Below are 23,472 nucleotides of genomic sequence, written 5' to 3'. Positions count from 1 at the left end.
TTTTGAACAGACATTTATTGATAGAAATACATGTACTGCCAAAAATATGATATGGTAACAAAATTTAACTTTCAAAATCATATTTATTTGTAAACAAAGTACATATAATATATAATTGCACATAAAAAATCATATTTAATTCCAGATTAAAATTTAACAAAATAGCTTTAAAGGTACAATTTTCATGAACCTTTTTAAGTTTCAGGGTCATAATAGCTGCAAGTCATTCAAAATGAAACGCAAACTTGATTTGAAACACACTATTGTACATATATATAAACAAAAACCCAGATTAATATGTTCAGTCATTACAAACTAGAGGCTCTAAAGAGCCTGTGTCGCTCACCTTGGTCTATGTGCATATTAAACAAAGGACACAGATGGATGCATGACAAAATTGTGTTTTGGTGATGGTGATGTGTTTGTAGATCTTACTTTACTGAACATTCTTGCTCCTTACTATTATCTCTATCTATAATGAACTTGGCCCGGTAGTTACAGTGGAAAATACTTTGTAAAAATTTACAAAAATTTACAAAATTTATGAAAATTGTAAAAAATTGACTATAAAGGGCAATAACTCCTTAAGGGGTCAATTGACAATTTTGGTCATGTTGCCTTATTTGTAGATCTAACTTTGCTGTACATTATTGCTGTTGACAGTTTATCTCTATCTATAACAATATTCAAGATAATAACCAAAAGCTGCAAAATTTTCTTAAAATTACCAATTCAGGGGCAGCAACCCAACAACGGGTTGCCTGATTGGTCTGAAAATTTCAGGGCAGATAGATCTTGACCTAATGAACAATTTTATCCTCATCAGATTTGCTCTAAATGCTTTGGTTTCAGAGATATGAGCCAAAAACTGCATTTTACCCTATGTACTATTTTTTAGCCATGTCGGCCATCATGGTTCGCGGGCGGGGTCATCGGACACATTTTTTAAACTAGATACCCTAATGATGATTGTGGACAAGTTTGGTTAAATTTGTCTTATTAGTTTCAGAGGAGAAGATTTTTGTAAAAAATTACAAAAAATTACGAAAATGGTTAAAAATTGACTATAAAGGGCAATAACTCCTTAAGGAGTCAACTGACCATTTTGGTCAAGTTGATTTATTTGTAGATCTTACTTTGCTGAACATTATTGCTGTTTACAGTTTATCTCTATCTATAATAATGTTCAAGATAATAACCAAAAACTGCAAAATTTCCTTAAAATTACCAATTCAGGGGCAGCAACCCAACAACGGGTTGCCTGATTGGTCTGAAAATTTCAGGGCAGATAGATCTTGACCTAATGAACAATTTTATCCTCATCAGATTTGCTCTTAATGCTTTGGTTTCAGAGATATGAGCCAAAAACTGCATTTTACCCTATGTACTATTTTTTAGCCATGTCGGCCATCTTGGTTCGTGGGCGGGGTCATCGGACACTTTTTTAAACTAGATACCCTAATGATGATTGTGGACAAGTTTGGTTAAATTTGTCTTAGTAGTTTCAGAGGAGAAGATTTTTGTAAAAGATTACAAAAATTTACGAAAAATGGTTAAAAATTGACTATAAAGGGCAATAACTCCTTAAGGGGTCAAATGACCATTTTGGTCAAGTTGACTTATTTGTAGATCTTACTTTGCTGAACATTATTGCTGTTTACAGTTTATCTCTATCTATAATAATGTTCAAGATAATAACCAAAAACGGCAAAATTTCCTTAAAATGACCAATTCAGGGGCAGCAACCCAACAACGGGTTGTCTGATTCATCTGAAAATTTCAGGGCAGATAGATCTTGATCTGATAAACAATTTTATCCCATGTCAGATTTGCTCTAAATGCTTTGGTTTCAGAGATATAAGCCAAAATCTACATTTTACCCCTATGTTCTATTTTTAGCCATGGCGGCCATCTTGGTTGGTTGGCCGGGTCACCGGACACATTTTTTAAACTAGATACCCCAATGATGATTGTGGCTAAGTTTGGTCAAATTTGGCCCAGTAGTTTCAGAGGAGAAGATTTTTGTAAAAGTTTACGGACTACGGACGACGGACGCCAAGTGATGAGAAAAGCTCACTTGACCTTTCAGGTCAGGTGAGCTAAAAAGTCTAAATGGATTAGAATGATATGAAGATGTGGATAACACTTTATGTCCTGATCACTGAGTCATAGGGACATAAATCACATCATTAATAAAGCTTTGTTATACATTAATGTTTGTATAATATTTCAATAAAGTTGGATATTCAGGGCTGTTATCAGGTTTATATAAAAGTGCAAAAAAAGTCAACAAATGGGGAAATCCCCACCCTTGGAAGCTATTAGGATCTAAAAAATAAGATGTAGTTAAACGTCTGCCATATTCATTAAAGGGAAACTTCGCAAAAAAATAAAAAAATGATATTATGTCCATTCTGTATAAAAAAGCATAAATTCATAAATATTAAAGTTTTATTCTGCTAGATAAGAGATCACCATCGATTTTCAATTTAGAGTATCAATTCTCTGCGTGCGGCCATTTTGACATCTTCTCGGTTTAGAAACCACGATATATCTATAAACCACAAAGGACCAAAACCAGCAGTAACCTAACGTAGTCGCATTTATCCGACTAACTAACTTGATACGGAAAATGTAATTATTTTTTTAAATAACTATAGTCTGTCGTTTTTATACTGTTTTTTCTTTACGAAGTTTTTGAAACAAGAAATTTATATGGAATTAGTTAAAAAGTCAAAGTTCAAAGTCATTAATAAGTGTTCCGTGTAAAATTGTTTTCGAAAATTTAATGTGTTCATAATTCTTTTATGTAATAAACTTATTTAAATAAATTCGGACCTTCTCTTATCTGATCACCAACATGGCTAAAGGAATTAATCCCTGAGGTATTGTGAGGTGACACGTCCAGGTATTCAAGCGATTTCATGTCGGGAGTAAAAACTCTTATAACACAATTACATAAAGCATGTTCATGCATCGCTTCACTTCTGAGGGTATTGATCAGTGTACACAGCCGATAACTTGTAACTTTCCATTTTGAAACTATCAGGTGTATAATATACATCTCTGTCTTGCGTGTCCGATAGTGATATAAATAATTCCAAAAAAAGATTTGATAAAATAAAAATCTATTTACATATTTTTTCCAAGGGTAAATTTGGGAAAATGTAAGTATATACTCGTTGTCAATAATGATGGACATTTTGAAACATGAAAGACTATTGATTTAACAAAAATGTACGCACTTGTCGATCATTGGTTTATACGCCTAGATAGAAAGTTACGGAACTATAGATAGTCTCAATTTAAAATTGTATATTGAATATAAGAAAGAACATCCAGAACAAATTTGATTTAAATACAGGTCGATATCTAACTTGCTTTGGTTCATCGAAGTTATGGATATAGCAAAATCACAGATTTATATTTCAATTAGATTGTTCTCGAACAGTTGAAGAAATTCGTCATCATCACAATTGTTGGGTATAATGTATATTAATGTGAACATGGCTCTAATAGAACCTTATGCCAATTTTCCTGTTCCGACATGCATGTAATATATATGCCACTGGACGTACACTAATCATCCCCAAAAAGTTTATTTGAAGAAATAAAGAACATCACTCTGGATAGACTGATAGTAGTTGTATTAACGTCTGATCAGCTTGAGGGTTGATTAATTTATTACGTTAGCTTGTGGGGGAATAAACCCGGCATTCCCAATATTGCACTTATGCATAAAATGAGTAATATAAGAGAAAATATAAATACGAAAAGTCGCATATCTGGTAAAAAAAAAGTCTCACCAACTATAGGATTTCACGAACAATTGTCATTATAATCGAAATAACGGACAGTCATTAAAATACATGCATGTACGCTTTGATAAAAAGGGGTGCCGCAATTGTATATTATTCATCATAAATCTATTTCAAGTTTATACTTTCCTGTTATTCTTATCAGTTAACGCAGAGACATGTAACTATACATCTCTAGTTAGCGACAATCAACTATATAAATATCTGAATCTGATGTGACTTACCGTTCATCTCTAGTGGTTCATCATTTCTTTTTTTTATTTGGGCAGGAACATAAACATTGTTAGATATAATGTTCCCAGGTTTGAGGGGGGAAGGTGGAGGTCAAGTCTATCGAAAGTTACAAAATAAGAACGTTGGTATTTATGAATTTACAAGAAGAATTCTGTTCTTGGACGTAGTTTTCTTGTTTTCTTCTTCTTTTTTTTTTTAGTTCAGTGATTTAAATTGAGAAAAAATCTAATCAGAATTTAAATCGTTCCAGCAATCCCCCACCTAAGACTCCTCTAAAATCATGTATGGTCATGCTTCACAATCATCAGAATTTACTTTTCATTGGTACATTCTGTATCGGTAGTGATTAACCTTGACATTTCCGAGTATAACAGAGCTACTTGTATATTACCTGTATGTGGTTAGGTGACGTCCCATGAGGTCTTACGTATACAGGTTCACATTTATAATGGTTTCTGATATAACAAGGTTTTATGACATTCACACTTCTGCATGTTCTGTATACCAGTTTCTTATCTTATTTTCAGACCGAATGAGGATGTGAATATTTTCCAGGAAAAATATTGAGTATCAAAGTATCAAATTAATTTCGGGATTTTTTTCTTTCTTGGTATTAAATCACAGAAATTTAAAGAATATACTGCTTAAAGATATAAGAAGATGTGGTATGAGTGCAAATGAGACAACTCTCCATCCAAGTCACAATTTATAAAAGTAAACCATTATAGGTCAAAGTACGGTCTTCAACACGGAGCCTTAGCTCACACCGAACAGCAAGCTATAAAGGGCCCCAACAAATTACTAGTGTAAAACCAGGAGTATTCTTGTCAGTTAAGACAGACATATAATTATATGTATAAATATGTCTGCGGTATAGACATGGTTTATGAATGAATGATAAGTCTTGCAAAGGTACAAGATATAAAGCACATTGAAAATTGATTCCGCCGGTCTGTCTCCGTTCAATAAAGGAAAGTTGACGTTAGATTGATTCTGTAAATTTTTTTTAAACATCGTTGGTCAAATAGCTAAAGTATTTGTTGTGAGATGTAGAATATTTTTATAAGGACATTCCCGATTAGGTAAATGTAGATCGCTTTGGACAGACCAAACTATATTAATGTAACTGATAATTTTCTCTGCACATTTAAATATTCAAAGTTATCGATGATAATTCAAAATAGCACAGTTTTTGGTTTATATGCTCGTTTTCGTGGGCCATTTTTATTTATAAAATTATCTCATTGAAAGTTATTCAGAATTCCGATGTTACAACAAAAGACTCACCCATCTATTTAAAAACTGAGCTAACGCAAAATATAAAAAAATATATATAATGGCGATTCAGGTATTTTGCCACCATATTCCTCCCCAAATAATTATTTTTTCTGTCTCAAACCCACATTTCTCTTTTATCATTTTTTTTTATGTTTTTCAAACCGGAAAATATTTTTTGTTCGTAATTATTCGATCTCATTCCAATAAGACAAAGTTGACCTTAAATTTCCTGTCAATTTTTTAAACATCTTTCTTCAAATGGCTGAAGTATTTATACGTTGTGAGATTTAAAATATTTTGATTAGGACATTAATTCCTGAATATGTAAATAAAGATCGCTTTGGACGGACCAAATTATATAATTGCAATTGGTAATTATCTTAGAGTATTTCAAATATTCAAGGTTACCGATTCTAATTTAAAATAGTACAATTTTTAGTTCATACACTCGTGTTTAGAATGCCATTATTATTTATTCAATTAAATTAATTCAGTATTTCATTGTTACAAAAATATTAGGCAGTCATAATTCATTTTAAACTGAGCTTACGGAAAATATAAAAATATACCACGTTTATTCAGTTATTGTGCCACCATAATACTCCCCCAAAATAATTATATTTCTTTTTTTATTTTCTGTCTCAAACTATCACTCCCGTTTATCATTCATGCGAAATGATATTCACACCTGGAACGGTGAACCGTGACGGCTAAAATTCACTGAGTGAAGATCAAAAGATTAGAATAACAGAATGCAAACCTTTAAATACCTTGAATTTAACCACAGTACTAGCGGGAAATGTTTGCTAGACTGAAGTAAAAGGTGAGAATACAAACATGCATTTTTAATACACTATCAGTTATATGTTTGTTTAAAATATCCGTCGGAAAAAAATTCATAAAAATATTCTATTGTATGATTTACTTTTATTACTATAATGACTATAATCATATCAGAAATTCTTAAAATATAAATCGTACATTTTATTTTTAAAAGTTGCACGGCTGATCACTTTACTTTCTTAATTATTAGTTGGTTAATAGCTACGCCAAAATTCGTCGATGCACTTTAAATCGCGTTATTAGATGATTAACGAACAAGACTTAAATGAGATTAATTCCACTCCCGGCATGCAAAAAGACTTAAACTACGTCACAGAAGTCAGGAAGTTCGAATAAATAGAATTAATAATTCCCAATTTTCTTCTTTATTAGTTTTCATATCCAGATAAAACTTGGTGAATATGTTTTTTATGGTATTATGAACATAATAAGATGATAAGTAAAAAATCGCGAATTTTCCCTTTAAATTTCACCCTGGGACAGCCTTGATAATAAAGATATCTAAAGCTTTTTCAGATCTTTGGTATATTATCATACATAAGATCCACACAAAAAATTGACATTGGGGATATAAAGTCCAGTATTTCTTCCTCTAGTTTGTTGTGGTGAACTTATAACACCATAGGATAGTAGAATATATGTTTGCCATACATCATTCAAAATATACATGTATAATTCATAGGAAAAAAATACACAAGTTATTTCACAATCAAATTTAAGATGTGATTAAATATGTTGTTTCTGTAACAAACATCCAGTTAGTATATCTTGTTGTGGTTGCCTCATAATTGAAACTATATTGGGATTAATTAGCATAGCAATACAATTCTAAGCAATAACCTGATACTGTCAAAAACATCTGACAAATAAAGGGACTGTTTCATAAAGTCCTGAACTTGAAAGGTTAATTGTCCACACTACTACTTTGTCACCCTGACTGATACAATCCATTAACACTTGAACCTTTCTATCAATATACCCTTCAACCAGCAACCATTTTCTTCATTACACAGCTGCCATCGACATAACAAACACATTAGCTGCCTCTTCCAACGTAAATCAACACTTCATTCCACTACATATCCTCAACACTCCATTTATAAGCATCCTCTGTTATGGCTTTCTTATTGGATATGCTGGCAAAGTATTTAGCCTCAAAGCCATTAGATCTGTCAACACCATCCCATCTGTAGCCTGGCATCATATTAAATCTGTTCGGAGGTGGAGGTGGTCCTTTATACTTGGGTAATTCTGAAAATAAAATATCATATTAAAATCTCTTCTGGTCATTAACACTTTGAAAATTAATAATAATTTAATTTGTAGGTAAACATTCTATTATAGCTGATCCACAAAGTAAACATTCTATTATCTGTTCAACAAAGTAAACATTCTATTATGGCTGTTCCTCAAAGTAAACATTCTATTACAGCTGTTCCACAAAGTAAACATTCTATCATGGCTGTTCCACAAACGATTAAAATGTGGTTATGATCACAATCTTATTTGATGGGTTGTAGGGGTCCTTTCATCCTTTTCTGTAAATACACCTGGAAATTCTATTTCTATTTACAACTTTAAGCTGAATGCTTTAAACAATGATTAAGTAATGTCTATTTTGAACAGGTAATGTTTAATTAAGCATGATTATTTCACAGTAATGTTCAAAAAAGATTAAAATAAAAAAATACAACTTTTTTTCTTCTTTAATTTTTAGAAATGAATGTATGGATTTCACATAAGCATTTGGTGTTGCTGCTACTATGCAAATGTGTTGTTGTGCTGTGGTGTATAATAAATTCATGACATCTATAATTGTAAGTTAAACCTAAAATGGGTAACCCCAACCTTCAAATTCCATTATCTCCCCTTAAACATGTTTGACCTGAATTATATTCCTTTATGCTTATCCCCAGGTAGTGTTCTACAACTGTGTAAAGTTTCATCAATAACCGCCCACTTGTTTTGGAGGAGTTGTGCGAATAAGGACAGACAAGAAGAAAGACAGAGTGATCCCTCAAAAAGCTTTTTTTTTGCAGGTGGTATAAAAGTCATAAAAGAACAGAGTTCCAATGTCCCCTGCATTGCACATATTTTATCTATCCAAGGCACAAGGGCAATAACTAAAAAAAGCACTTGTTTTGTTCTTTAAATTTTTTTTTAATAATATCTTCGAGAAATGAAGGCTTCAGAGCAAATGCAATGTGATTTCCATTATAATCAATATTTCCAAGGGCATAACTCTTAAAAATTATTTGATCAGCATTTATTTTTGAAAGTGTCAAAGACATTGCTGATATAAACCTATGATATAAGTTTCATAAAATTCTGGCAATAATTGTACACATGAAAGTGCTAACAATGCAATTTTCCATATATTTAGTGTTTCCAAGGGACATAACTTTTAAAAATAATTGATCTGCACTGATTTTCGTCCAAGACATTGCTGATTTATATCTATGATAATAGTTTAATAAAAATCGGGCAAGAATTGAACACATGAGAGCGCTAACTATGCAATTTTCGATATAATTAATATTTCCAAGGGCCATAACTCTTTTAAAAATAATTGATTGGCACTGATTTTCAAACTCGTCCAAGACATTGCCTATTAAAAACCCATGATATATAAAAGCTTCATTGATGTTGGTGTTTTAATGCCACTTTTAAGCGCCACTTTTGGGCTATTTCGTGGCGGCCAGTTTTTATTGGTGGAGGAAGCCGGAGTGCCCGGAGAAAACCACCGACCTTCGATAGGAAAACTGACAATCCTAGTCAATTAAGATTGGAGTCGAGTGCACCCGCACGAGCGGGGTTCGAACTCACAACCTCAGTGTTGACTGGCTAGTGATTACAGTAGTAGAACTACTTAGACCACTTGGCCACCGAGGCCCCTAAAAGCTTCATAAAAATCTGGCAAGAATTGTACAAATGAGAGTGCTAACGATGCAATTTTCCATATAATTAATGTTTCCAAGGGACATAACTCTTTTACAAATAAATGATCGGCACTGATTTTGGAACTTGTCAAAGACATTTCTGATATAAGTTTCATAAAAATCTGACAAGAATTGTACAGGTGAGAGCTCTAACAAGACCGGATGGACGCCCCATATTTCTATGTCCCATGCAACGAGTTGCTCGGGGACAATAAAAAGCACTCTCAAATAACAGTCTAACTGAACATCTTACACACAGTTAAATTCTACAGAAGGTCACATAGATAACATTCAGCAGGTTATCTAAAGCGATATTTAGGATGAGAAGGTATTAATTATTTAAAATATAAATGCTGCCATTTACTAGACTGAGACAAATACAAATCTTTTAACATAATGATTTACAAGATAATAGATCTCAGAAAGACATTTAAACAAGGCACATTAATCTAAATCTTAGTAGGTCAGTCTGTGATTAATCCCTAATTACAAGAAGCTTAGATTCCAAGCTATTTCAATCCTACAATGTTTGAATTTTACCCTGCTCAAGACTAAATGTAGGATGAGTAACAGTCCTTAACACATGACAGTCAAAGTGGTCACATGCTATAATTGACACCATTACCACATAGTTGAGCCCATTTGAGTTCTATAATTAAATCCTTTCCTAAATATTGTGTACGCATATATATAAGCTTATAAAATATTTCAAATATTCGACTTTGAGCGTTCCTGATGAGGGTAAATCCAGAAAAGCACTTTGAACAGTATTGTTTTCATTTTTATAACTGAAGAGAACAAAATTGATATATCAAACCTTTTTTCTTGACATCTTTTGATTTCTTTTTCTTTAAGAATTTAAGCATAGGATCATCTGCCCTGGTTATCTCCTTTAGATGTTTATCTAAATCATCATCATCTTTAAATCTAGCCATAGGTTTAGACACTTCATGTAGATGTTCTTCTACATTTCTCTGTTGGTGTTCTTGCTGTTTCATTCTGCATTAAATATTTATCAATTATGGACTTTTGACGAGGTCAATACATTATATATGGACTTGTTCATATATAACGTATTGACTGAGTGAAAGTCCTTAATTTTTATATTACATATGTAAATAATGTATTAGGAAAATGACATTTAACATGTTTAATGTTCTTTCTGTGTATTTTTAAATTGTATTTTGCAAAAATTTTAACATGTTATTGAAAATATCAATATTCTTTGAACAACTTCATAGCTTGTTGTCTTAGCTTTCTTGTATTCTCAGTGTCTGCATTTAACATAAAATTCTTGATATCTCCTTTTGATAAACTTGCAAATTTCTTTTTGTCTGCTGCGGCACTTCCTCTATGGTTGTTACGTGTAAAGTCACGACGCCATAAATGTAAATTTAGCAAGATTTTTTATATTGACCGTCAATATACATATAAATAGAAACATAGCGTCAACATACTTAAAAATAGAAACAAGGCTTCGGATACATAAAATAACCTTTGAAACACGTGATCATTATATCCAATGAAAACAGGAGAATGCTACACCATATGTAATATATTCATATAAGACAAAAGGCTATAGAAAACATGTTTAATATTTAACCCAAAGATAAATTCAATATTGGAAGTTGCAGTTTACTGAAAAGAAAATAAGTGTACAACAGGATGAGGCAAGGATTTAAAACTTATCTCTCTTCAAACTATCACAATTTTTATGCAGATAAAGTTGTAAATATTTGCTCATAGATGCATAAAATTTTGAAATATATCTGAACCAAATTTAATTCATGAAAACACTCACACTTTCAATTTCATTGTTAAGACCAGCTGGTTACGACTTTTGAGATTCAGTTTTTTTATGAATTAAATCCCATAACTCGGAATCGTAAAATCTAAAATTTATAAAAATTGAAAGGGAGCTTATGTCAAGAGATATAAACAATTCACCAAAGTTTCATAAAAATTGGTTAAAATGTTTCTGAGTTATTCTTATTGCCCGACATGTTGACGACGGACAGATGGACATTACATTATTAATGCAAAGTTTGATTCAAACTGACTATGTCCTTTCAGATAAGATAAAAATGTTATTTACAAATAAAAATTTGTATGAAATTGAGTTATTTATGAATGCAATTTCCCGTTGTAATTTACTGTTAGATTGGAGTGTAAACACAGAGAGTAACACAACAAATTTACTTAGTATACCACAACATGAAATTCTATTCATATACATGTACAGCACAATGTAAAATACACATGAAATAGTACATGAACCACAATTTACTGTTAACATTTTCATGGTTCATATAATTGAATGAAAAAATGTATGTCCATGAATCTATAACCAACATTGATTTTTGCTGGATAATCAGCATTTAATCTTTTATGTTTCAGGAATCACAAGATTAGGAATTTTTGAAAGTGAGATTCAGAAAAATATTCAGAGAATTAGCCAATAATTTCCATCAAATTAGGGGGGGGGGACAACAATCAAAGAGAAATTCTTAGTTGTAAAGTCATGAATGTCACAAATCTAATACTGCCAAGTATGAGTATATAGTTTCAGAAAAAAGAAAGCATTACTAATTTCAAATTTTGATAAGAATCGCTTTCCCAACTCACCTTAAAATAAAATGCTTCGCTGGGGCGCAGCTTGATACGACCGCAGAGGTCGAACCCTGAACAGTTGGGGCAAGTATGGACACAACATTCAAGCTTGATACAGCTCTGAATTTGGATTGTTATTAAATATTTGACACAGCATAGGTTTCTGACACAGAAAGAATGTGGTCTAAGAACTTGAATTTTTTTAATTTACCTATTATGGTCCAATGTCCAAAATCAAAATACATGGTTAGATTCAGCATATCAAAGAACCCCATATATTCAATTTTTGTTAAAATCAAACAAAGTTTAATTTTGGACCCCAACTTGGACAAACTTGAAAACTGGGCCCATAATCAAAAATCTAAACACATGTTTAGATTCAGCATATCAAAGAACCCCAATAATTCAATTTTTGCTAAAATCAAACTAAGTATAATTTTGGACCCTTTGGACCTTAATGTAGACCAATTTAAAAAACGGGACTTAAAATTAAAAATCTAAATACACGGTTAGATTTGGAATATCAAAGAACCCCAATAATTCAATTTTTGATGAAATCAAACACAGTTTAATTTTGGACCCTTTTGACCTCAATATGAACCAATTTGATAGCAGGGCCCACAAATAAAAAATCTAAATTCATGGTTAGATTCAGCATATCAAAGAACCCCATATATTCAATTTTTGTTGAAATCAAAAAAAGTTTAATTTTGGACCCCAACTTGGACCAACTTGAAAACTGGGCCCATAATCAAAAATCTAAACACATGTTTAGATTCAGCATATCAAAGAACCCCAAGAATTCAATTTTTGTTAAAATCAAACTAAGTTTAATTTTGGACCCTTTGGACCTCAATGAAGACCAATTTAAAAAACGGGACCCAAATTAAAAATCTAAAAACACGGTTAGATTTGGCATATCAAAGAACCCCAATAATTCAATTTTCGATGAAATCAAACAAAGTTTAATTTTGGACCCTTTTGACCTCAATATGAACCAATTTGATAGCGGGGCCTACAAATAAAAAATCTAAATACATGGTTAGATTCAGCATATCAAAGAACCTCATATATTCAATTTTTGTTGAAATCAAACAAGGTTTAATTTTGGACCCCAATTTGGACCAACTTGAAAACTGGGCCCATAATCAAAAATCTAAATACATGTTTAGATTCAGCATATCAAAGAACCCCATATATTCAATTTTTGTTGAAATCAAACAAAGTTTAAATACTGGACCCTATCTTAGACCAACTTGAAAACTGGGCCCATAATCAAAAATCTAAACACATGTTTAGATTCAGCAAATCAAAGAACCCCAAGAATTCAATTTTTGTCAAAATCAAACTAAGTTTAATTTTGGACCCTTTGGACCTAAATGTAGACCAATTTAAAAAACAGGACCCAAATTTAAAAACCTAAATACACGGTTAGATTTGGAATATCAAAGAACCCCAATAATTCAATTTTAGATGAAATCAAACAAAGTTTAATTTTGGACCCTTTTTACCTCAATATGAACCAATTAGATAACGGGGTCCACAAATAAAAAATCTAAATACATGGTTAGATTCAGCAAATCAAAGAACCCCATATATTCAATTTTTGTTGAAATCAAACAAAGTTTAATTTTGGACCCCAATTTGGACCAACTTGAAAACTGGGCCAAAAATCAAAAATCTAAATACATGTTTAGATTCAGCATATCAAAGAACCTCATATATTCAATTTTTGCTAAAATCAAACAAAGTTTAATTTTGGACCCTTTGGACATTAATGTAGACCAATTTGAAAACTGGACCCAAAATTAAAAATCTAAATACACTGTTAGATTCGGCATAACAAATAAATAAATGTGATCAAAGATTTTACAAATCTAATGCGCCATACTGTGCAATTAAAGATTACTTCTTGAAATTTTTCAATATTTGAAATTTGAAAAAAAAAAAATATTTGAAGAATAATTCTTTTTAATTTCTGAAATCTGAAATGAGAAAAAATTGGCCCCCCACAATTTCTTTTTATCCCCCCCCCCCCTTTTTCCCCCAAAAAAATTCTTTCCCTCAAGATATGGTCATAATCTCAATTCAAATTTCCAATGGAGTTGGCAACCATAATTACCCATTTAAATTTACCATAGTGCTAACTTAATCTATTTTATAATAGAATTAATAAAAATATAGTGTCAAATCTTTCATATGGATTTTTTTGTAAAAAAAAAAGATGAAAACATTTGCAGATATTTTTACTGGTCTTCCTTTATAAATATGCATTTCTTTAAACATAATTTAAAAGCAGTGTAAGGGAAGTAACCAAAACGTTGTATTTGGATTACCTCCCTTACACTGTTTTAGATTATCTTTATTGTTCATTAACCATTACTTTATACATAATTTAAAAGCAGTGTAAGGGAGATAATTTCAATGATGTATTTGATTTATCTCCCTTACACTGCTTTAAATTATGTTTTGTACTAAAGTATTTGTCCATTAACCAGGACAACCTTGTTTTTCCCCCTTTTTTGCCCCTAATTCCTAAACGGTTTGAGCCATAACCCCCCAAAGCAAATCCTAACCATCCCTATGTGGTATGGAAACTTGTAGTATAATTTCAGAGAGATCCATACACCGTTCCACAGTTATTGTCTGGAAACTAGAAAATGCTCATTTTTGGCCCCTTTTTGGCCCCTAATTCCTTAACTGTTGGTACCATAACCCCCAAAATCAATCCCAACCTTCCTTTTGTGGTATTTAACCTTATGGTCAAATTTCAAAAAGATCCATTCACTTAAACTAAAGTTAGAGTGCGAAAACCAATATGTATTCGGACGACGACGCCGGACGACGCCGGACGACGACGACGACGACGACGACGACGCCAACGTCATACCAATATACGACCACAAAATTTTTTTGCGGTCGTATAAAAATCTGAAAAACTATGGCATACCTTTGTTCTTATTTCGGCAATCAAAATGTTTAAAATTACTCTATCTGAACAAAACAATTGTCACAATTCAACAGTCATTATTTTTATTTAACTATCAAGCATTCTTACAAAGAATTATTTGAGATGTTGACTGGAATGGTAGCCTAAATAAAACTGATATATAGTAGGATGAACTTAAGTATTGTAAATTCAGAAATTATTGCAAGGTTTTTATTTTTGCAAATAATGTGACCAGGTGAGTATTGCAATATTTAGAACCTGTATTCTAAAATCTGACAACTATATGTAGCTTTTCCTATAATCACAATAATTATTCTCACACTTTGGTCTGTTGTGTTTAAATTGCAATAATTTATGAATTTACAGTATCTGTTTTCCTTTGGATTGTGGACCTAAAATAATATTTTCTAATTTTGTTTTCTTTCTTCCCTCTTTGTTCATGTTGCTATACATTTCAGCCATTCAGAGTGTTTTAAACACCTCAACTCACCCTTTTCCCCATCTTTCATATTTTTCTGCCATTTTTCTTTCTTTCTCAAGTTGTTCAGCATTTTTTTCTGCTTCATCTTCCATGTTCCTTCTCTTTCCTGTTTTTCTGTCTCTGAAAACTGTCACTGCATTTCTTCCTAGAGCATCATTGCTGATCTGAAATTATGTACATGTAAGTCTATATATGGAAGTTTGCATCAAACTTCATTTTTATCATTTCCAGATTTATACTGATCCTTATATCATGTATATTGTCAGATCAAACCCTATTTTATTTTCTATGTATTTTATTCTGATGCTATTGCCTAACCCTCCAAATGTGTCAAGAAAATGGCGTACAGAAAACTTGAAACATCTGATGTCAATGTTTGACTCTGGTAGCAGACTTATGATGTCATACTGTTTAGGTGCACAAGACCAGTTGTCAATGTTTTGCAGAATTTTCTTTTTTACACATTATAATATTTACCATATCAAACGTACATCTATATATGATTTCCTAATTCTAACCACAGATTTCATATTTCCTACTTATTGCTTTTGTCATTTAAACTAGAGGTGTCCAAAGACTTAGTTGTTGTTAATTTCTTATTAAGTATATCCTTTTTAAGAAATTGTATTGTTTTGACTTTTAATAACTGTATAGGGTTTTAAGATAGAATGATAGGTGAAGAATATGTAGCAAGTAATGTTAACTCTATTCTCCAACCAAGTAGAGCCAATTTTCTATTGGTTATGACATATTTAAACAAAATACATTTCATATCTATTATTTGATCACAGGCTTTTGACCTACATGTTAAAAAGAGGTGGAAGATACCGAGGGGAAATTCAAAACTCACAAGTCACAGAAAAATGGACAATGCCATGGCAAAAATTAAAACAACAAAAAGATGAACAAGTAAAAAAAATACTACATAGAAAACTAAAGATTGAGAAACCTGAACTAGATTGTGGACTTTTAGTTTGTTCTTATGCTGTGATGTTACACCACTGTCCCAGGTTAGGGGAAGGGTTAAACACATGTTTAACCCCATTACATTCTATATGTGCCTGTCCCAAGTCAGGAACCTGTAATTGAGTGGTTGTTGTTTGTCATATCTCACTTGGTCTCTTGGACAGTTGTATCATTGGCAATCATACCACATCTTATTTTTTATATCCAACAAAAACCAGGGGTAAACTCAGGTGTTCCAGAAAGATAAGCAGTTCCAGCTCCCCATTTGTGTAAATCAATATTGAAAATCCCCAAATACATTTGTTTTTTGTTGTTCATAAAATACATGGAGCACAGAAACTACCTTTTTAAAAGCATCATCTTCTTTCTTTTTCATCTTCTCTGCCTCCATTTTCATATCTTTAGCACTTTGTAATCCAGCTTTTTTACCAGATAATGTTTTACTCATCTTATCTTTTTTTCTTGGTGGTGATTGGTCAGAACCTGAATCATTCCTTTTCCTTCTGGGTGGTGACTGGTCAGATCCTGAATCATTTCTTTTTCTTCTGGGTGGTGACCTGTCAGGACCCGATTCATGTCTTTTTCTTCTAGGTGGTGATTGGTCAGACCCTGATTCATGTCTTTTCCTTCTAGGTGGTGAATTGTCAGATCCTGAATCATGTCTTTGCCTTTTTGGTGGTGAGTGACCAGCATTCCTTCTCCCTCTTGGAGGTGATTCATCTGAATCTAATCTTTTTCTTGGTTCTGAACCAGATTTACTTATTAAGGTTTTGGTCTTTCTTGGTGGTGATGTATCTGAATCAGAATCATGCCTCTGTCTCCTTGGTAACGATTGGTTAGAATCTGAATCATGCCTTTGATTCCTAGGCAATGATTGGTCAGAATCTGAATCATGCCTCTGTTTCCTTGGTAATGAATTATCTGAATCTGAATCATGTCGTTTTCTTCTAGGAAGATCAGATTGTCTTGAAATAGATTTTTTGTTATTTTCACTTTCCCTTTTGTTCTTGAAAAATGATTTTGTATTTTTTAAAATGTCTTCATCTTTCATACTCTTCAATAACGATGGGTCAAAATCATCATCTATAAATAAATTCAATTAAAAGATTGTTATTAGTTGCTGTAAATTTTTTAGTAACATGCATGTATGTTGAGTATTGAATGAAAACCTACATCAGTAGAGTTTACCTGATTAACAGACAGTTTCATACAGCATTAAAAAAACAATGTTCTTTTGGTTGTCAATTAGTTTCATTGCTGGTCAGCCTGTAAGAGGGTCTTCATTTCTGTATAATTACATTAGATGTATGTTTCATTATTATACGTTATTTTGATTGGCTAACAGCAATCTCGCATCATTCTTCATTTCAAAAAGAATTGCATGAATTGAAATATACATGATGACACACGTTTCCACAATAAAGTGCACAGGTAAATAAAAGAAAAACTTGATAGTAATTGTGTTTTCATTATCATAACGAAAAAATGTAATTATAAGTATTGAATGCTTCTTTTAGTAATTTCATAGGGTTGTTAAAGCGTTGACCGTGCATACATTTTTAGAATGAAACGCTTGCGCGCTTCATACAAAATGTACTTCGGTCAACACTTTTACACCCCAATGAATTTACAAAAAGAAGCATTCAATTCTTAAATAAATTTTTAGGCCATTTTTCTCTATTCTTTATTTTCTTGGCCCATTATTTTTCTATTCTTTATATTTTAGTATTCTTTATATTTAAGCACCCCACTATTCTCTATTCTTCATTTATTTTGCCTATTTTTTTCTAAAATTCTTTATTTGTTTGCCCTTCATTCTATTTTTTGTCTATTTTCTTCATTATGGAAACACCATTCAGACCCTGGTGCAGGACATTTTAACAAAAAACTTGCAACATCTAGAGGACATTTTAGCGCAGACATAATAGCCCATCTTAGCGCCATCATTAGTCTGTTTACCTTTATTTTCGATAGCCCATTTCACCGAAAAAACTTAGCTGGTTGAATAATAAAACTCACCATAATACAACAGTAATGTATGCTGGCTTAATGTTTAAGTCATATGCATTTACAATTTGGTTGAGCATGGAATTAAAGGTTGTTGAAACAAACAGGAGATAGATGTGCAATACGTGATGGTTTTTCTGGATACTATTATCAAATAACAAATAACAACATTTATTACATTGGTTGCAAAGAATTACATTAATTTCCCAGTGAAATAAAAACCGATAATTTCACATGTGAAATAAACGTGGTTATTTCACTCCTCTGACGTCATACAACAATAGGCGTTGTCAAGACGTCGATAACGTCGGATCAAAACAAATTGTGAATGCGTAGAAAACGATATAGTTCCTTGCATTTTCTACTTTAATTTCACAAAAAAAGCCATTTTCCAATGTAATAAAAAGAATAACTAATCAAAGAATTCAAATATCGAAAAATATTCAACTCGTGACCGAACAATACTGATAATTAACTCATGCGCTACGCGCATTCGTGAATTAATGTGTTGTTCGGTCACTTGTTGAATATTTTTCTCTATTTGAATTCTTCGATTAGTTATTCTATAAATATTAAATAAGAAATGTTGATGAATCTGTACCCCCTAATCAAGACAAGATAAAGAGAAGGAACAGTTCGCTATTTTATAAAAGGTATTGTATAGGGGGTATATCAAGAGCCCATTACCTACGTTCACTTGGATATAAATTCAAGGCTATTATGGACTTTAAACATTTGAGTTAACTTTTTAGACAGCTAGTGATGTATTTTAATGGACATGATATTTTATATGCTGTCCTGTTTTGATACTTTTGGCTAAAATGGGTTAAAAATCTGACACTGAAATAGAATATACTATTGCGCTAAAATGTCCTCAGCTGCCAGACCCTCTTGTAATCGGTTGAATAAAAGTATGTTATAGAGTGAATATTAAGAGCTAAATAAGTTAACATCTCATCTTAAATACATCACCAACTTTAATACGTCACCTTTTCCAAGTGTCTTCCATCGACCATCACTATGTCTATAAGTTTCTAACTGTTGTATATTATCTGGACGTTCGTCAATAATAGCTACAATGGTTGGATCATCCTCCCCAATATCTTCATCTAGTGTATTTTCTAAGTTTTCTGGGAGTAAGGACTTCAAATCAACATCATCATCTATAATTGTTGATCTGAAAAAAAAAGTAACAATTTACAGTTGGTAAATAAGCAACATGTTTACAATATGTTAATAAATAACTGCCCCAGGACATAATATGCCCATCCACAAATCAATGAGAGTTGACATAGACATTGTATGATTATCTTTAATACTTTGTACAGGTTATTGAATGGAACAGTGTGTAAAAATATTATACATATTTCTAAAAGCAGTTGTTTTTTTTTGAAACATTGCCTAGTTTTTTAAAATTGAACATTAGAGTCCCATAACTCTGGAAAGGCAAAGGAGGAAATGATCAAAACCTATACAGCATTGTACAGATCCACACACCACCATTCACTCATATTTTATTAGTGAAGTTTAAAGAATGTCTTCTTTTTCCCTTTTTCGTTTTGGTCAATTCAACAAGGCTTCAATACCGAAGAATACATATTGTTCATGTTTTGGTTTGGGTTTGGTTATTTGAAACTGGCAAGAACAGCTGTAGTTAGCTGATCTTTGAAGACATCAATAGAATGCTACATGCATCAATGATAGTCTGAGGGAGAAAATTTCATTATATGATTGTGCAAGGGATGAATATCCTTGGAATTTGGATATGTCTGTATGTTTGTGTATGGTTTTGTCTTGTTCTATAGACAGTTTGCTAAAGAACATGTGTTGGAATGGCTTAAAGGCAGTGAATCACTTTACAAAATGTTATGAGTCTAATTGTAGTCGTCTCTCAGCTAGTGAGGCCATTTTAGCTTGTTTATCCTTGTTAGTGACACTACTCGTATAATTGTAGTTGATTTATATGTAACGAGCCGCACGTATCTACCTTTTCAAGTTTTAGTTGTTGGTCTTTCATATGGGGGTCTCAGACACTACAACTATACTCTAGTTTAGGTCTTACTAGTGCCTGGTATGCTCTGCATTTTATTTCTGACAATGATTGAGACTTTTAAAGTTTGTTTTTTGAAAACCCAAGGGTTTTTTTCACATTTGAAACAATGTTGTCTATATATGCATATGCGTGTTCCACTTGAGATTAGATTGCTGGATGATGCCTAGATATTTTGCAGATGTAACTGATCCCAAAAATGTGGTTGTGAAGAATGTAATTATGCCTGTAAGTAATTTTGTTGTTGAGAAAGATGTAAGATTGATACATTTATCAGGGTGATATGTCATAAGTTAATCTGACTCTGAGTGTAAATCACTTTCACCCTAGTACCTGTTCGCCCTGGGTCCGTTCACCCAGTTTTTTTTATCTTATTTTGTTATCTTGTTGTTTAATATAAAATATTTGAATAAAGTATGTTAAAGATTGTTGAAAATTTCGCCGAATATTTATGTTGTAATGCAGCTACCAGATAATTATTTTTCTTTGATTTGTACTGAAGTGTATTTAATATATTAAAACAACTGAAAATCAAGGTTATCTGTATGTATTTTTTTATTTGAACAATTTCAAAACAACCATTAACAGTTATAACAAGATCCAACTTGAACTTAATCACACACCAATTATGTCTTACCACTATTATTTTGAAGAGCACTGAAGTGAAATATTCTTCATAAAAAAAAATACTAAAAGGACAGAATCACACAGCCATTCACTCTACATTTCTGCACCATGAATTACTAAATAAAATGAATTTTGAGATCAAAGAGGTCAATTAATCTGCGAAAACTAAATTTCCCTTTCATGTATTACAATTCATACATCATTGTTTTCACTCATTTCAAGCTGACTAGTTAATTTAAAAAAAAAGAATGTTTTTAATTTTCCTTATTAATTCACCTGTGACAATTAATAAAACAATCAGTGAGATCAAAGACATCATCGGCGTTTTGCATTTGCGCCAATTTTTTCTTTCACTTGCGCCGATTATTTCTTTCATTTGCGCCGATTGTTTTACAGGTAAATTAAAGGTGAAAACTATTTTTATTTATCATTATAAACCTCTTCTGCTAGCAAGTTATACATATGTTATGAATTATCAATTAAAACATGCATTTAACTGTTGCCCCCTGCCCACAATGGGGAGGTGGCAGTAGGATTTTGAGCAAAACAAGTCAATTTTAATGTTAAAAGCACTATGTTTACATCCACTAAAATAACTGAGTATAGCAATAAAATATCAAATGATATAAAAATCTATTTACAGCCTTTAAAATATCAAAGGACAATAAAACCTCTTTACGCCATGAAAAAAGCACAGCACTAAAATGCAAAAAGGAGCAAATGGAACTTGAAATTATTGAATTGGTGCAAATGAAAGATTGAAAGTTTATAAAATCGGCGCAAATGTCATACGCCCGATATCATAACTTTACCTAATCAGTATTCTAAATTACAATTAACAGTCATTAAAAGTAATTCTAAACAAAAACATACGTAACAAAGAAGCCAATATAGATGCTACAAAACAAGCCATTAATTTTTAAATATTTCTATGTTTGTTTTTCATGATTTTTCAGAAATATGTATTTTCTTTCATATTTACCATATACATATCTGAAAATTTTATAAAACCTTAATAATAATATTATTATTTATAAAGTTTTCATAAAAAGTAGGGCGAACGAACCGAGGGTGAATGGACTCAGGGCGAACATGTAATCAGGGCGAATGGACCCAATACCTAATTTATGGCAATTATTTTCTTTCATATTTACCATATACATGTACATATCTGAATAATTTTATAAAACCTTAATAATAACATTAATATTTATTAAGTTTTCATAAAAAGTAGGGCTTAGAACCGAGGGTGAATGGACTCAGGGCGAATGGACCAAATACCTAATTTATGGCAATTATTTTGTGTTTTTATTTCTCTGTAAATTATGCTGTCATCCACAAAGTCTGAGCTTGCTGTATTGAAAATATTCAGGTCACTCATTTGCCTAGATAAGGAACAGTATTGGACCTAATACTATCCTTGGGGGTTACACCAGATATTTCGGTAAACAGACCCACATAAATAATGCTATTTTCATAACTTCAGTGTAAAGTTTGAAGTAAATTACTCAATACATACTTGAGTTTATGTAAAACAAGTGCAAAATTACTTTTTAGATTAAAACACATTTCTCTGGAACAAAAAGAGATAATAAATTGCTTCGCCAAGCGCATTTGGATACGGCCGCAGAAGTCCAACCCTGAACAGTTGGGGCAAAAATGGACACAATATTCGCACTTGATACAGGTCTGAATTTGGATTGTAATTCAATATTTGACACAAAATAGGTTTCTGACACAGAATAACTGTAGTCAAAGAACTTAGAATTGGTTATATGATTTGAATTGATATTCAATTTTTTTGCTTTTGTGCAATACACTATGCTGTCAGGGGCGTAGCTGGACTAAAATAACGTGCAATCATTACGATCTTTGTCTTTGAAAATTTTTTTTGGACCATTTTATGCAGAAAATGATAATTTTTTTCGGGAATTTTTCTAGGTATGCCATGCTTATGAAATTCACATCACTCCTTCACGCTCAAACTCCTATTTTGTGAATACTTGTGGACTTTATAGTGATTCGTCATGGGAGGGGGCTATGGACCGCTCAAAGTCTCCAGCTGGTCCAGGGTAGCACCCTAGTTGGGGATCAAGGGCAGCACCCTAGACGGTGGTCCAGGGAAGCGAATCCCCCGGAAGCTCCAGGCATATGAGTAATTACAGTGACTGCTTTGAACATGAAGAATACCCTATCTGTTTCTTACTATACCAGATTTTCTTGAAACGATAGTAAAATTCTAGCGAGTTCCGCAATTTGCTGCTTATATTATTAACATGGTTATTTTCAAATATAAAATAAATTTTATAAAACGCGAAGATCAGGAAGAGTCGACAATCGGTTTGGGGCCGCAACGACCTGATACCTCTTACTGTATAGTTTAAATTTTTTAAATAAAATAGTCATTAGTTATGATCATGAACTTTGTATCTTTCAAAGGTTACATCAACCTCATATTGATGACATGCACCTTGTATGTTTTGAAATCGGTTTTACAACTTTTCTCCTTTTCTTTTTCTTTTCATTTTCCTCTGGACCAGATAAATAGCGTTTTAAATACTCCGCTTTGCTAATTTCAGCCATTCGTTTTGGGGCTCTTCAATCTCCTTTTAGAATGATAAAGTGTTCATTTTAGAAATGTTTACTTTTAAATTCATCAGATGCTGTGA

General features: G+C 32.1%; 1 protein-coding gene across 1 annotated transcript; it reads right to left on the bottom strand.

Annotated features, from left to right (window-relative positions):
- Window positions 1–6,641: 6,641 nt before the first annotated feature.
- On the bottom strand, window positions 6,642–23,399 carry LOC127700232 (BUD13 homolog). The gene is made up of 6 exons (XM_052203656.1): window positions 23,274–23,399; window positions 19,116–19,303; window positions 16,463–17,202; window positions 15,163–15,317; window positions 9,930–10,111; window positions 6,642–7,424 (listed from the first exon to the last, which is right to left on the bottom strand). The coding sequence occupies exons 1-6, from the start codon at window positions 23,384–23,386 to the stop codon at window positions 7,249–7,251; spliced, it is 1,554 nt and encodes a 517-aa protein (XP_052059616.1). The 5' UTR covers window positions 23,387–23,399; the 3' UTR covers window positions 6,642–7,248.
- Window positions 23,400–23,472: the final 73 nt, after the last annotated feature.

Source organism: Mytilus californianus, unplaced genomic scaffold (genome assembly GCF_021869535.1).
Source record: "Mytilus californianus isolate M0D057914Y unplaced genomic scaffold, xbMytCali1.0.p SCAF_5, whole genome shotgun sequence".
In the NCBI taxonomy this organism is placed as follows: Eukaryota; Metazoa; Mollusca; class Bivalvia; order Mytilida; family Mytilidae; genus Mytilus; species Mytilus californianus.
Note: the sequence above shows the minus strand (reverse complement) of the source record. Positions and strands in the feature narration are given on the sequence as shown.

Bases quoted from the DNA above. Each gene is read 5' to 3' on its own strand.
- LOC127700232 (XM_052203656.1), bottom strand. From the start codon at position 23,386: ATGGCTGAAATTAGCAAAGCGGAGTATTTAAAACGCTATTTATCTGGT. The intron at 15,318-16,462 runs GTAGTTTCTGTG...ACATAATTTCAG, and splicing joins AAGATGATGCTTTTAAAAAG to ATCAGCAATGATGCTCTAGG. The intron at 10,112-15,162 runs GTGAGTTGAGGT...TATTTAATGCAG, and splicing joins TATGAAAGATGGGGAAAAGG to AATGAAACAGCAAGAACACC.